This window comes from Pelodiscus sinensis, chromosome 15 (genome assembly GCF_049634645.1).
Source record: "Pelodiscus sinensis isolate JC-2024 chromosome 15, ASM4963464v1, whole genome shotgun sequence".
NCBI lineage: Eukaryota > Metazoa > Chordata > Testudines > Trionychidae > Pelodiscus > Pelodiscus sinensis.
In genome coordinates, this window is record NC_134725.1 from 11,810,189 (window position 1) to 11,822,943 (window position 12,755).

The 12,755-nt window shown below is 46.4% G+C and overlaps 1 protein-coding gene across 6 annotated transcripts in view; it reads right to left on the reverse strand.

Annotated features, from left to right (window-relative positions):
- The window catches only part of RNFT2 (ring finger protein, transmembrane 2), a 47,553-nt gene that overhangs the window by 18,506 nt on the left and 16,292 nt on the right, over positions 1-12,755 (reverse strand). For all 6 annotated transcript variants that reach the window (XM_075898177.1, XM_006128314.3, XM_075898181.1 and 3 more), the window contains one exon: positions 7,637-7,790. In XM_075898177.1, the coding sequence (XP_075754292.1) occupies positions 7,637-7,790 (154 nt within the window). The remainder of the gene's footprint in view (positions 1-7,636; positions 7,791-12,755) is intronic.

Consider the following 12,755-nt stretch of genomic DNA (forward strand, 5'->3'; position numbering starts at 1 on the left):
TCTTTTGTAATTCTCTCTCCCACCAGACTCAGACTTTTCCTCAGACAGTTCAGCATCCATAATAGACGGTCTTGTTCTAGGTCAACACTTGTCCTGTATCTTCACACAAAACATCAGAAATCTACCAATGATCAAAACATCCCTGCTCCTGAGATACTTAGGAGCTGGGCAGGGCTAAAACTAATCTCCTGCAGAGTTTCTGAATTTCCCAGGGTAGAGCAGAGGGCTGGGAAACAATCAGGTAAGCTCTGGCCAAGAAGATGAATTAGACGAGGTAGAACTGTGTAGAGATGAAATTGCGGCAAATGGAAAATTCTGGTTCTGTTAACTAAGGCTAGGAAGTGTTAAGGTAATTTCAGTTCACTCACTTCCCCTAGGCTAGCCCTTGCCACAGAGATGGACTTCTCAGCAGCCTGCAGCTATGTTAATAGCCTTCAAAAGAGTGCATCTACCAGCATGAAATGGGTATGCACCATCCAGCATGACTTATACCACCAGAATGACCATCCAAGAGAGCCTTCCAATAAGATTCATCATCACAGCCACACTGGCTACAGCTACAAATGAGACTTAATACAAGGAAATAGTTGCCAAATAAGATGTTGTTCCAGCAAAATTAAAGCAGTGCCTTTTAGGGTTGTGGAGCCACATTTCAACCCTCCTGTGAGGGTTTTTTTCTTTTTAACTGTGCTTTTTTAAATTTAGGGGGAAAAATCCCAAAATAGACACAAAACACAAGCAGAGAGATGACCCTGAAAAGAAGTGAGGGCTTTCTCTTTCAGCAAGTATAGAGTCAGCTACAAAATTTAGTATTTCTGATGTTATCACAGGCATTACTATGAGCTCTGCCTAATAAGATTGGTTGTCATGTCCCATTATAAAAGCCTGTTTCCAGCTGCTTATAAAACTGTGCTGAACTTCAATCATTTGAGCTGAAATTTTCTATGCCACCTATCTTCCTCATGCTCTGTGCTATTTATTTAATGAATTTCTAAATTTCAGCCATTTCTGACAATGAAGTGTGGGTAAAGTCCATTGCTTTGCCAGGGTTAAAAATAAATAGTCCATACAACCATTTTGCAGAGAGGGTGCAGCACGACCACTCTTTGGAGCAGGGGCCCAGAGGTGGCAGGTCCTTCATGTGACTGGACTGCACATGTGGCATCCCAACAGAGCAGATGTGCATGCACCAAACCAGGGCTGCAAGAGGACTTTTCCCTGAAACTGCAGCTCTTAGCTGCTCCAGGACAGGGCGAGGCAAAGAATCAGAACTCAGAGCAGAGCTTCTATCTCTCCTGTGCTGTCACTGATCTCTGGCTGGTGTCAAAGCAGTATGAAGGAGGAAGTAAGTGCCTGGGTAGAAAAATAAATTGAGGTGAGGGGAAATTGGAATGGCAGTTCAAGTGAGACTGGGACTAGGACTGACTGGAAAAGGAAACTGGTACTGGGATAAAAACCTGGAAAAGCGGAGACTGGGAATGGGATGAGGAGTCAACGGTGAGGAAGAGATATGGCTAGTACAGTGACAAAAAGAAGGAGACAAAAGGGCTTGCGACCACTAGGGAACACTCCTCTCCAGAGTGTGGAATGGAACCCAACACCGCAGAGTCTCACCATTCCTCTACTTTCAGCAACTATCTGTGAAACTTGCTGGCAAAGTATGTGCCTCATTTCCCTCTGACACTGGTCCACAGAGGACAACAACTTACTATTGCTACCAGTTACTCCACTAGCTCAAAGAGCAGAGGCCTGTGTGGTAGATTTAAAGGGGATGAGAGAGGATGGAATTAGCTCTGTCACTTTGCTTTTTTTGTTTGTTTCCTAAACAGAGAAAATGACACAAAATCAGGGGAACCCATTAAAGTTGCAATGCGAAACACTAAGAAGTTATCAAAAGCCAGAAGTTAAGTTGCCAGTACAAGGTTAATTCATGCCACTTGTGATCAGGGCTTGAAAAATAATGATCATACAACCCAGAAGAGCCGGTGCAGAGTGATCTGCGCATGCACAGAACGACCTACGCATCCACAGAGCGCAGAACCACGTGGCTGGCGAGCCTTGATTATGATACAGTCTTTAATGACATGATCACCTAGTTTTTCCCCCACCAGCCTTCTGCTTCATTCAGTGCACAGGATGGATGGTGTTCAATAGTTTGTCATTCCATGTGTGGTCCCAGGACTCATGTACTGTGCCTTGTTCAAACCCTGCCCTGAAGCCAGAGTTATTAATCTCCTCAAAGCCTTTTCTGTGGCTCCCCTCCCCTTAGCATCTGACTGCTTTACAAACATTAATTAATTTTTGTTCCACAACACCCCTGTGTGGTGAGGGGGTGCTATCCCCATTTCACAGACGCAGAACGGAGGCACAGTGATGCTAAGACCAAACCTCAGTTTGAGAGGCCTATGACCTAATGTGTCTGAATGCTTCCCATCATATAAAATTGTATTTGTTCTAAGCGCAGCTCCCATTGACCTGAGTTGCATTGGTGAGTGCTCCACATTTGTGTCAGCCCACAGAGACTTAAATCAGCAACCTGAAAATGAGGCACGCACACTTACTGACCCGCCCCAAATGAAAAATCCGTTCAAGTGACTTTTCCAGCATTGCACAGGCACTCTGTGGCAGAGCCAAAGAAAGAATCCAGTTCCCCAGGGCAGCATTCAGCTTATCCATGAAGCCGTCCTCATTCCATTCGCTCTACAACTCCAGCTTGTGCAAGAAATGAGGCAGAGGATCTACAGAGATAAGTAGATGCTTCCCTACACAACCCTGATTCACGGATTCTTTCCCACAGCAGGCCAAGCCACGGCAATGCACTGAGAGTGAGGAATCCAGAGGAGAAAATGACATAGGCCCACGTAATTAAAAATTACCCTAACACATGTGTGTAAACCTGCTACACTGAGGTTGCACGGGAAACCTTAACTCTGGTATTTCTTAACTTCTGAGCACTTGATTCTCTTTCTGAGAGAGACAGTTGTAAAATGGGATTTGAAAGTTAGAAAAGTTCAGGGTCTCCATTGCCGGCATTGTTAGGACATATAAAAGAAAAGGACACTGAAGAAATCTATCGGACAGTGGTTCACAAATGTTTTGGCCCATGGCATGCCCTGCCCAATGAAACCTTTCTGCAGAGCACCAGCCAACCACCGATGGTGACAAAAAGGATGAAGGGGGGGGAGGGGTGTCTCTGTTCCCTGTAAGCAGACTGCTTGGGTGGCCACCCAGTAGAGATTCAGGTATCACCCCGCTGATTGGCAGATTGCCCAGAGCTGCCCTCAGCCAACAGCATGTGTTTCTATTGGTGGTACACATCTGCACATGCCTTGGTGCACATAACAAAATGTATTCCACACATGGATGGAAAAATCTCAGCGGGATAATTGGTGGGGGTGCAGGGTCTGGGTGGGAGGTTGGGAGCAGGAGTGAAGTGGGGGTCTTGGAAGGAGAATGTAGGAGCAAGGTGGGTCTGGGGTCTTAATGGGAGAGGAATGAGTGACGGGAATGGGGATGTGAGATCTGAGCACGAGGATGGGGGGAGGTGCTAACCTGGCTCCGTGTCTCCCACAGCCCACAGGCACTGCTCTCCTTCCCCCCCTCCCCGTTCCTGCTGCTCCCATTGACTGCAATTCCAGCCAATGGGAACAGTGGGGAAAGCTACAGGCCAGCAGTTTCTTGTGCTGCTGTTACCCCAGCTGGAGGGAAAGCAAGCAGCAGCGCACCAAGTGGTTTCCTCCCCCCACGAGCTGGATCCAGCCTGCAAGATTCAGCCCTCACCCCACACTGGGAAGCCAGCATTGGCAGCGGCGGATTTAGGGCAGGGTGAGCGGAGTGGCTGCCCCAGGCCCCGCACTTCCCAAGGCGCCGCGCATGCGCCGTGGTGCCACGGCGCATGCACCATGTCAAAGGAGAGGCCCTGCAAAATTTCACTGTCTGGGGCCCCACGGTGCTCTCATTCACCCCTGAGCACTGGTGCTCCAACCTAGTAAGGAGAAGAGGTGCAGGGCTGTAGGTGAGGATGAGCCTCACTGAGAGAGAGGATGAGCCCCAAGACTGCAGCCACTTGCAAGATGGTTCACACTTTGAGAACCACTGCTCTAGGAGAAATCTTTCAGATCGCAGGACAGCAGGGAGATAGGTTCTAAAGGAGAGGATGTTGGAGAGGATGACAAGAAAGGACTATTACCAGTATCTAAAGGCAGGTGAAAAGGATGAACAGAGCACTGAAAACCCACAGATATCTGCTTTATATCCATGGGTATCTACATGTGTGGATGTGGATCTCCCCAGCTCACTTTTGCAGATATGGATGAGGATACATATTAGTATCTAGAACCATGCAACTTTGCAGACATCCACTTTATATTCGTGCTCATTGCCTCAGATACAGATGTGGATATGAATACAAAATTTTGGATCCATGCAGGGCTCAAGCTAATAATTCAAAAAAGGGGGGAGGGAGGTGTTCTTTTTTTTTAATCTCAGTAAATGTGAGCAAATCTTTACTGCACCTATGGTTCGTCAGTGGGAGCTGCAGGTCTCAAAACTTCTGAAGATCAGGCCCCAAGAGATCTCAAGTTGTGAAGTCAAAAAACTGAGGTACCAAGACCAATGGCCACCTTTGAAAATGGCTCAGAGAGACAGGAAGCTGGTCTGCAAGGAAACTGGCTCTCCTCGTGGACCAGCTCCCACCTGGCACCCTGTGCAGAGTGGCAGAAGACTCCTCGGGAGTGGGGAGGGAGTGCATTGGCTGCCAGGCCCGCTCTGGGGACTATAGAATATTCAGCTAACCGATAAGAATTCCTGAGGTTACTCAACTATTAAATTAACCGATATTTAACATCCCTAAAGCAGATGGCCCAGGCTAGCACTGCTATAGGAACAGACCATTGTTCTTCCAGCCGTGTTGCTGTGGACAAGTGGGGAAAAATCTTAGTCATGAAACGTGAGTTACACAGAAGAACACTCCTGCGTCTCCAAGACCATATCCCGGCCAATACTGAAGCCACAAATTGTGAGAAAAACTAAGGCCCTGCCATGTGTGGGGAGAGGGGGAAGGGGGAGAAAAGAGGGGGACTGGATTAACTGGAGCAGTGGACGGGTGGCAAGTCCAGGCATAGGGTCTGATCCTGCAACTTTGAAGCCAGTGGGGACTTTAATGGGAGCAAGATCAAGCCTAAAACTAAAAAGCCTTCTTTTTCCATGTAAAAAAAGCCCAGTGGAGCACAGCAGAAATTTAAATAGCAGCTGGGCTCCTCATTTCCACAGGAAAGGCGGGGGAGGGGGGGGGGGAAGGTTTGGCTGTGGCCCCACATATTGAAAGCTCTCCATTAAAAAAAAAACCCAACAAATATCATTTGGTTCAATATAAAATGAATTAAAGTAAATTAAACTGCAGGAGACATGTGGCCGGTGAAGGCCTTCATTGTTGTAGATCTATAAATGGCAGCTTTTCATTTTCACTGCTAAGAAACGACAGCTTGGTGGGTGTGGAATTAAAAGTAAATAAATAGGAAAGACACGGTTACTGAAAGATTGCCGTTTAGGAAATCCCAGGTGTCTGTAGGACTCCCCCATCCCCTCCCCATGTGGCTAATCAACAATTTTTGTTGCTCTTTTTCGAAAATGTAATAAAAAAGGGGGAGAGAAAGATGAAACCCCCCACAATATGAGAAAGGAAGCAGGCTTCTACGGGGGCAGACATCTGTACTGCAACATCCCTTTTTAGCGTGCTGGACACACTAGCTTCGCTTGAGCTATCTACCCAGGCTGGAAGGCATGTTCCCAGCTGCAGTATAGTCATACCAGAAGGCTGATGCACCTAAGGTGCCATATGTTCTTTAATGCTCCTAAATGATCAAGAGCTTGGGTCCTCCTCAGAAAATGGCGAATCCAGCATCCCATGGCCCCCTAAATCTAAGCTGGGGTGTCAGCACAGCAAAAACCACTGTCCTCCATCACTAACGGCACTTCCTCTAGTGTGCTGGATTCTTCTTCAAGGTCTCCCATTCAGGTCAGATCCTGCTTAGTTTTCGAGATCAGAACAGATCACAGATGGCTTAATGGAGAGAACAGTGGGGGTAAACACACACATGTTTATAAGAGCCATGATTAAGTGGTAGCAACAGAGCCTCAGATGTCAAGGGACAGAGAAACCATCAACATCTCAAGACAAAAAAGGACTTAAAAACTGGAGAAATATTGCTGTACAGAAAAAGGTATTAAAAATGAAGCATCTGTGCTGCAAGCCATTATAGGCCCTTGACAGATGTGATCTTACCAGCCTCCCACTATAGCTGCAAATAAAGACCAAGTCTCTTTCTTCTCCCCCGACAAGGATTAATGAGTACTTGGGATAGCGCTCAGACAAGCAAGCAAAGGCTGTGAACCTTTTCCAGCATAGCAATTTATCTTGGAATGACTATTCACATCACTTTTTTTTGCAGGCTGGATTATGCTCTGACCCAGAACATTAATCTCCCAAAATAAAATAATAACAATAATAGAAAAAAGAACTGGACAATCGCCAAAGATAAATTAATAACCATCTTGAGTACCCCGAGTGAGCAGGAACAAACAGCTCAGCTCCCCTGCCACCCATGTTATTAAGCATAACTATTCACGGTTTAAAAATTCCCTTTAAGTGCTTTGCCCGAGACTTTCAGTGAGGGATGATGATAGTAATATTTTGCATTTATATGGTGTCTTTTATGTCAAAGGTTGCCAAAGTGTCTTTTTACAAAGTTTAACTGATCTACACACTATACTGTACTTACCACTTTCACCACTGGTGGAGGGTCGGGGCCAAGGGAAACATGACAACTCTAATAGTGAACGGGAACTTCACACAACAGCTTAGGACAGGAAGTGAAAACCATCATATACTCAGATGTGGCCTACACATAGTTTTTGTACTGATAGAATGTTAGGACTGAAACGTTCTCCCAAAATAGTTTGTCACTCCTACTTTGGGTGCAATTATATCACTGTAAAGGAGCTTTTCCACTTTCCCTTACAAAAATAAGCTGTACCCATGCACGTTCGCACCCATATAACAGCCCTTTTCAGGTTGCCCCTGCTATATTTACTTGCACCTCCATGGGTATGGAACTCCTGCTGTGGGAAGCACCACGGACCAGGACGCTGCAGCCCACAGCTCCCATTGGCCGGGATCGGCGATCCACAGCCAATGGGAGCTGCAATCAGATGCAGATAAATATAGTGATAGCAGCCTGCCGGGGCTAACTCTGGGGAACCAGATCTGACCTGTGGACTGGTATCTGCCAACCCCTGGACAAAACAGTACAAATTGCTCATAGTCTGTAATAAGGGGCAGTTCTTCATACTCACCCATTATCGTCAGCTTTCATTTAGCCCGTCTCTTCCCTTCCCTTTTTGGGGCAATGGGAGATAAGAAGGGAGGCAGCCAAGAGCGCCCAGCCTATCTTGAACATAGGAATGAAAATCTGTCTGGTCCTTACACAAATCATGCAAAGGTTTGGAGAGATGGAGATGCCCTTTCTGTGGCACACCCAGAGAAGGACCGAGCAGAATCTGTATCTAACATCACAGGCATGGTTTCACTGGCTGGCTCCCATCAGGTAAGATTAGGAAGAAAGTGGAAGTCCTTTACCTTTGCCTTGACAGCAAGAATGATTTTTGGCAGGGCAACGACCAGGCATTTCAAAGAGATGGTGAGGTACTTCAGCACAAAGTCCACAATCCCCACAGTCCACATCAGGTCAAAGAAATCCAGGCTCTCCAGATTGGGTTTCAGAAATATCAGGCTGAAAAGTAGGACAGTCAGAACCAAACATTAGCAAGTGTCACATCCTCTGCCCTTCGTCAAAGCCCCAGTATAAAGAATGGGCTCTTAGACCCCACCAAACATGAGCACAGGTTCATAACAATAAGTATCACAGAAGCATAGTCAACAAATTAATCTCACTGTTCCACTGGGCCTTCAACCTACACCCGCTCTTATCCAGCCCCACTGAGTCTATAGCTTCAGACTTGCCCATTTTCAGTAAAGGGAACAGTAGAAGTTAGCTCCTACACTCCATGCTGATGAAAGAAACTTCACTGGCAGAGCGGGGTGGGACACTCCACATTTTCCTTCTTCAAATTGATTCGGGTGTGTCTACACAGCAAAATTGTTTTCGGAATAATGGCTGTTATTACGAAATAACAATGCGAGCGTCTACACAGCAATTCCGTTATTTCAAAATAATTTTGAAATAACAGGAGGCTTATTCCGACTTCTGTAAGCCTCATTCTATGAAGAATAATGCCTATTCCAAAATAGTTATTTTGGAATAGGGGTGTGTGTCGATGCTCCACTGCTGCTATTTCAAAACAGCCCCTCACCAGGGCCATTCTAAGTTATTCCTCCTAGGGCTCTAAATCAAGATAGCACATCTACATTAGGGAAGCCTGCCTTGGACTAATTATGAGGCTTTCCTGCAATGTAGACGTGCTATTTTGAAATAAGCTATGTCAGAATAACTATTCTGGAATAGCTTATTCTGAAATAACTGTGTAGTGTGTTATTCCGAAATAACCGTAGCCTTCTGGAAGTAAAAGCCACCGATTAAACATGGGGTCTTGGGGGTTTGCTCCAGACTTCCCCCAACCCCCGGCCCACTATGGCTGGGCTAGAGAGGTCCCCTTGCCATAGTCAGGGCCTGCTCTAGCCAAGTCAGGCCCACTGTGGGCAGGGGCTACTCTGGCCCCCGCTGGTTACCCGGTACACATCACCCGGTAAGGTAACCATTCACATCCCTGTTTGGCATGGGATGATTGCACAGAGATGGCATCTCACCGACTTTGAAGGCACACTTAGGCTATGTCTAGACTGCAAGCCTCTTTCGAAAGAGAGCGTCTAGACTGCACACGGAACTTTCGAAAGAGCAAGCCGCTTTTTCGAAAGAAAGCACCCAGTGAGTCTGGATGCTCTCTTTCGAAGAAGCCCTATTTACATTCAAGAACGCCTTCTTTCGAAAGAAGCACTTTCGAAAGAAGGCGTTCTTCCTCGTGGAATGAGGTTTACCGCCGTCGAAAGAAAAGCCGCGTTCTTTCGATTTAATTTCGAAAGAACGCGGCTGCAGTCTAGACACAGGTGAAGTTTTTTCGGAAAAAGGCTACTTTTCCCCAAAAAAACCCTGAGTCTGGACACAGCCTAATAGTATCTCCTATTTAAGTCTACGTATTCCAAACTTATGGAAAGGGCAGTCCCAGCTCCGTCACAGCTTCCAAGCAACTAATGGGAGGTGGAGAGCAGTGACACAGCAGGCCTCCGTATGCAGGCCCTGCAGCTGCAAAAGTTCCAGGGGCAGCAGGACCAGCATGGTTCTGTCACACAAACACAGAAGGCTGGTTTCCAGGGGCTGTGCCCCAGGCGCGCCATTCCACCCAGAAGCTCAAGCTGAACAGGAAGGAACAGGGCCTGAGCATGGAAGGGTCAGAATGTCTACACACTTTGATTAGACCCCACACATGTGTTGAGGATAGGGATGTAAAATCCCAGTTAGTTGGCTAACCGGTTAAACCGTAGGTGTGATCAGTTAACCGATTAAGTGGTATCTGCTCCCTGCCCTCTTCCTCCCCCTGCATATGGGACTATCGGCAAAAGGAACTGGCAGCCCAAAGCATGAGAGATCAACTTCTGCTTCCATGTGCTGCTCCCCCCCATGCATGGGGCAGACAGCTCCCAACCCCAGCAGGACTGGAGCAGCCCTCTGCCTGCAGTGGGTAGGGGGCTGCCCCTAGGTACCAATTATCTGGTACCCAGTAAACATGACCCGGTAAGGCTGATTCTTACCGGGTAACTGGTTACTCTCTCACATCCCTAGTTGAGAACTCAACAGTCATGATTTCAGTCATGGAGCAAGAATAGCCTTCACAGAGTAGTAGAAAGATGCCTCTGCTTTTTCTCCTCCCGCCACCCACAGTAACTGGGGCAGGCACTGAGTTTTATTTGCTTCTTAAGTAGGAAAAAGCGAGGGTGCCAGTACTTCATGATTGGAAACCACTGTGTGGATTACCAATGAAATCAAGACCATCTTAAGCACTACAAAGGGGCTTCTTTTCATGGTTACTAAGTCCATGAGTCCACTAAGCTCTCTCATGTGAAAAGCAAAAACTAAACAATAAGTAAAACCCAAAACAAAAAGCCTAGGCATGAAATTAAAATACTCACAACACTGGCACAGCACAACTGGTAAAATTAAATCCTAAAAACAGAAACAAAATTAGAGGCTTAAATATTACTGGGCTAGGAAAAGAAAACATAAAAAAAACCCAGCAAAATCAGGAAATGAAAATAACTGAAAGGGACAAAAAGTGAATGGCGATGTCTAACCTCACAAGCCTGGATAGGACTCTGAGCCCCAATGCAGCCAAGGTCTCCTCACAGACAGACCTCTCCATCCATGTGGAGCATTGCTGAAGTCAAAGGACTCTGCATGGGGCTGCTTGGCAGATCAGGCCTTGGTGTGGAACTCTTTGTCAGCATTTTCAATATATTTAACCCTTTTGGCATCTACACACGGGTCCCCAGACAAATAATGCTCCTATTTGGCTGAAACCCTTTGAACTAATCTACTTCTCTTCCAGTCCACTTCTGCTGTTCCTTTCCAAATCTGTCTGGCCTCATCAGCTCCCCTATCTTGCTGTCCAGATATCCATGCTGCTCAGAGCCTCCTACCAGCCTACTTGCTGCCTTCTGTATCCCAGCCACCCACTAGGGCAGCCTTTCCAGCGCATTCTCCTGATCGGTTTCTCCCGTTCCACTCTGACCCAAACTGTGCTCTTGCCAGTGGCTGGGCTGCAGCTTTCCCCAAACATCCTGACACTCATCTGTTTCCAGGCTGAGTCACACTGCAGTACCCTCTTCCCTTCAAATACCCAGTCAGAACCCCAGAGGAAAGTTGCAATTTTAAAAATGAAATAATTCAGAGGTGTTGGGGGGTCAAAGGAAATGCTCCTTCCTCCAAGCAACAGTGAAAGACACAGGTATTGTGAATTGCTGTTAGGGATGAATTTGGATCAAAGAAGCAGATTCAGATGGGTGCCACAGTTCTGAGCATGCAATCGTTCTATCAGGCAGTATGCACTTTTTCCAGAGGAGAGATGGTTCCATTACCGCAGCCTTGTCACCATTAGAAATGGAAAGGCTACCTATGAGGTCATCTAAGCTATTGATGATCATTTGCTGCAAGACTGTTTGATACAAGGCGTGTTCCAATGATACCTTGAATATACAAAGTTCCAAGCCTCAGTCAGTGGGACTTACACAATTTTGCCTTAGGAAACAATTCCAGAGGGGAACAGCTCTCACTGTCAGACCAATTTTCCTAGCATTTCCCTTTTATCACTCCATTTATCCCAGTTACACTCATCTAGCCCAATGCCAAAAGCTTCTCCCATTTGGGGCATTTAATTCTTCCTTTATCATTGTAATAACAGATTGACCCAAATGTGGCTATTAACACCTCTCAGCTTTGGAGAAGTTAAGCCCCATATCTAACTTTGGATACTGGCCCCTCTCAAGGCTGTTCCCCACTCTGACACTCTGAGTGCAGAAGGTACGGGCCTGCAAGAAGACTTTAAAATACCCGACCACTAAAAGCTTGTGTTTAAAAACTCCCCCCAGTCAAAGACTCCCTGGACTTACATTGGTATTGCTGCTGACACCCAAAAGCTGAAACCCCTTTGAGAAACCTTGGAAATTCCTTCGCTCGAGCTCTTTATCCCTTCCTCTGGAAACAGCTTAAAAATTGGTAATTTCTCTTTGTATAGGTTGACTCTCTGAAGTCTGGCACTCTCTGAACTAGCATAAGGTTCCTCCTAAGCTGCACAGCTGCAGGCCCATCTTGGTCTGGCATGATTTTAGTCATCTGGATGTCCACTTATCATGGGTGTGGCCAAGTTTCCCACGGTTCCATAAAGTTTGTGTATAGTCACCAATCCTGGCTCTCAATGTTCTGTGCTGTTTTTAGCTCTAATTTGCCCCTACCTATCTTCTAAGACAGTGTTTCTCAAAGTGGTTCACCGGGTCACACCACTTCCATGGCTCTCATTCGCTGAAAACAGCAAACTGGAGTCAATGGGAGCTGCGAGGCTCCACAGTTATAGATCCTTTAGGTAAACAAGCTGGTGCAGGCCACCTTGAGAAAGACTGTTCTAAGAGCCCAGTAAGCAATGGAAGCATTGGCAATGCTGCTAGACAATACTGACCTCCTGTGTTTTGGCAAATTCTCTGGTTTGGCACCAGTCAGGTCCCAAGGGTGCCGCACTAGAGATATTCATCCTGTAGTAGGACTTACAGTCTTAGGCACATGCACACAGAACCTCCTGCCTTCTAGGACACAGGAATCAGATCATAGCATTACAAAGGTGATTTCTTTTTATCAACAAAACCAAAAAAATCCCTGGGATTCAGTCTGGAAAGTAACAGCATAAAGGGGTTAGCACAGAGAAGTCCAACAAACCCCAAAATAATGAAAATAATCTGATCACACCTAACAAAACATTCCCTGTTCTACTTATGTATCATTAATTTCAAGATTTAGTCCTTCCCTAGGCATGGATGTCACTGGATTCTCCATCCCTTGCTTCCTGGCTTAATTCGTGTCTCCTAGCTCTGCTCTGGTTACACAAGACAGTAACAGGCAGGGATCCTGCTTCCAATTCAAAAGCCCACACTGTTTCCATTGGCTCTTCTGGCCTCCTGCCAACTCACTTCCTGCTTC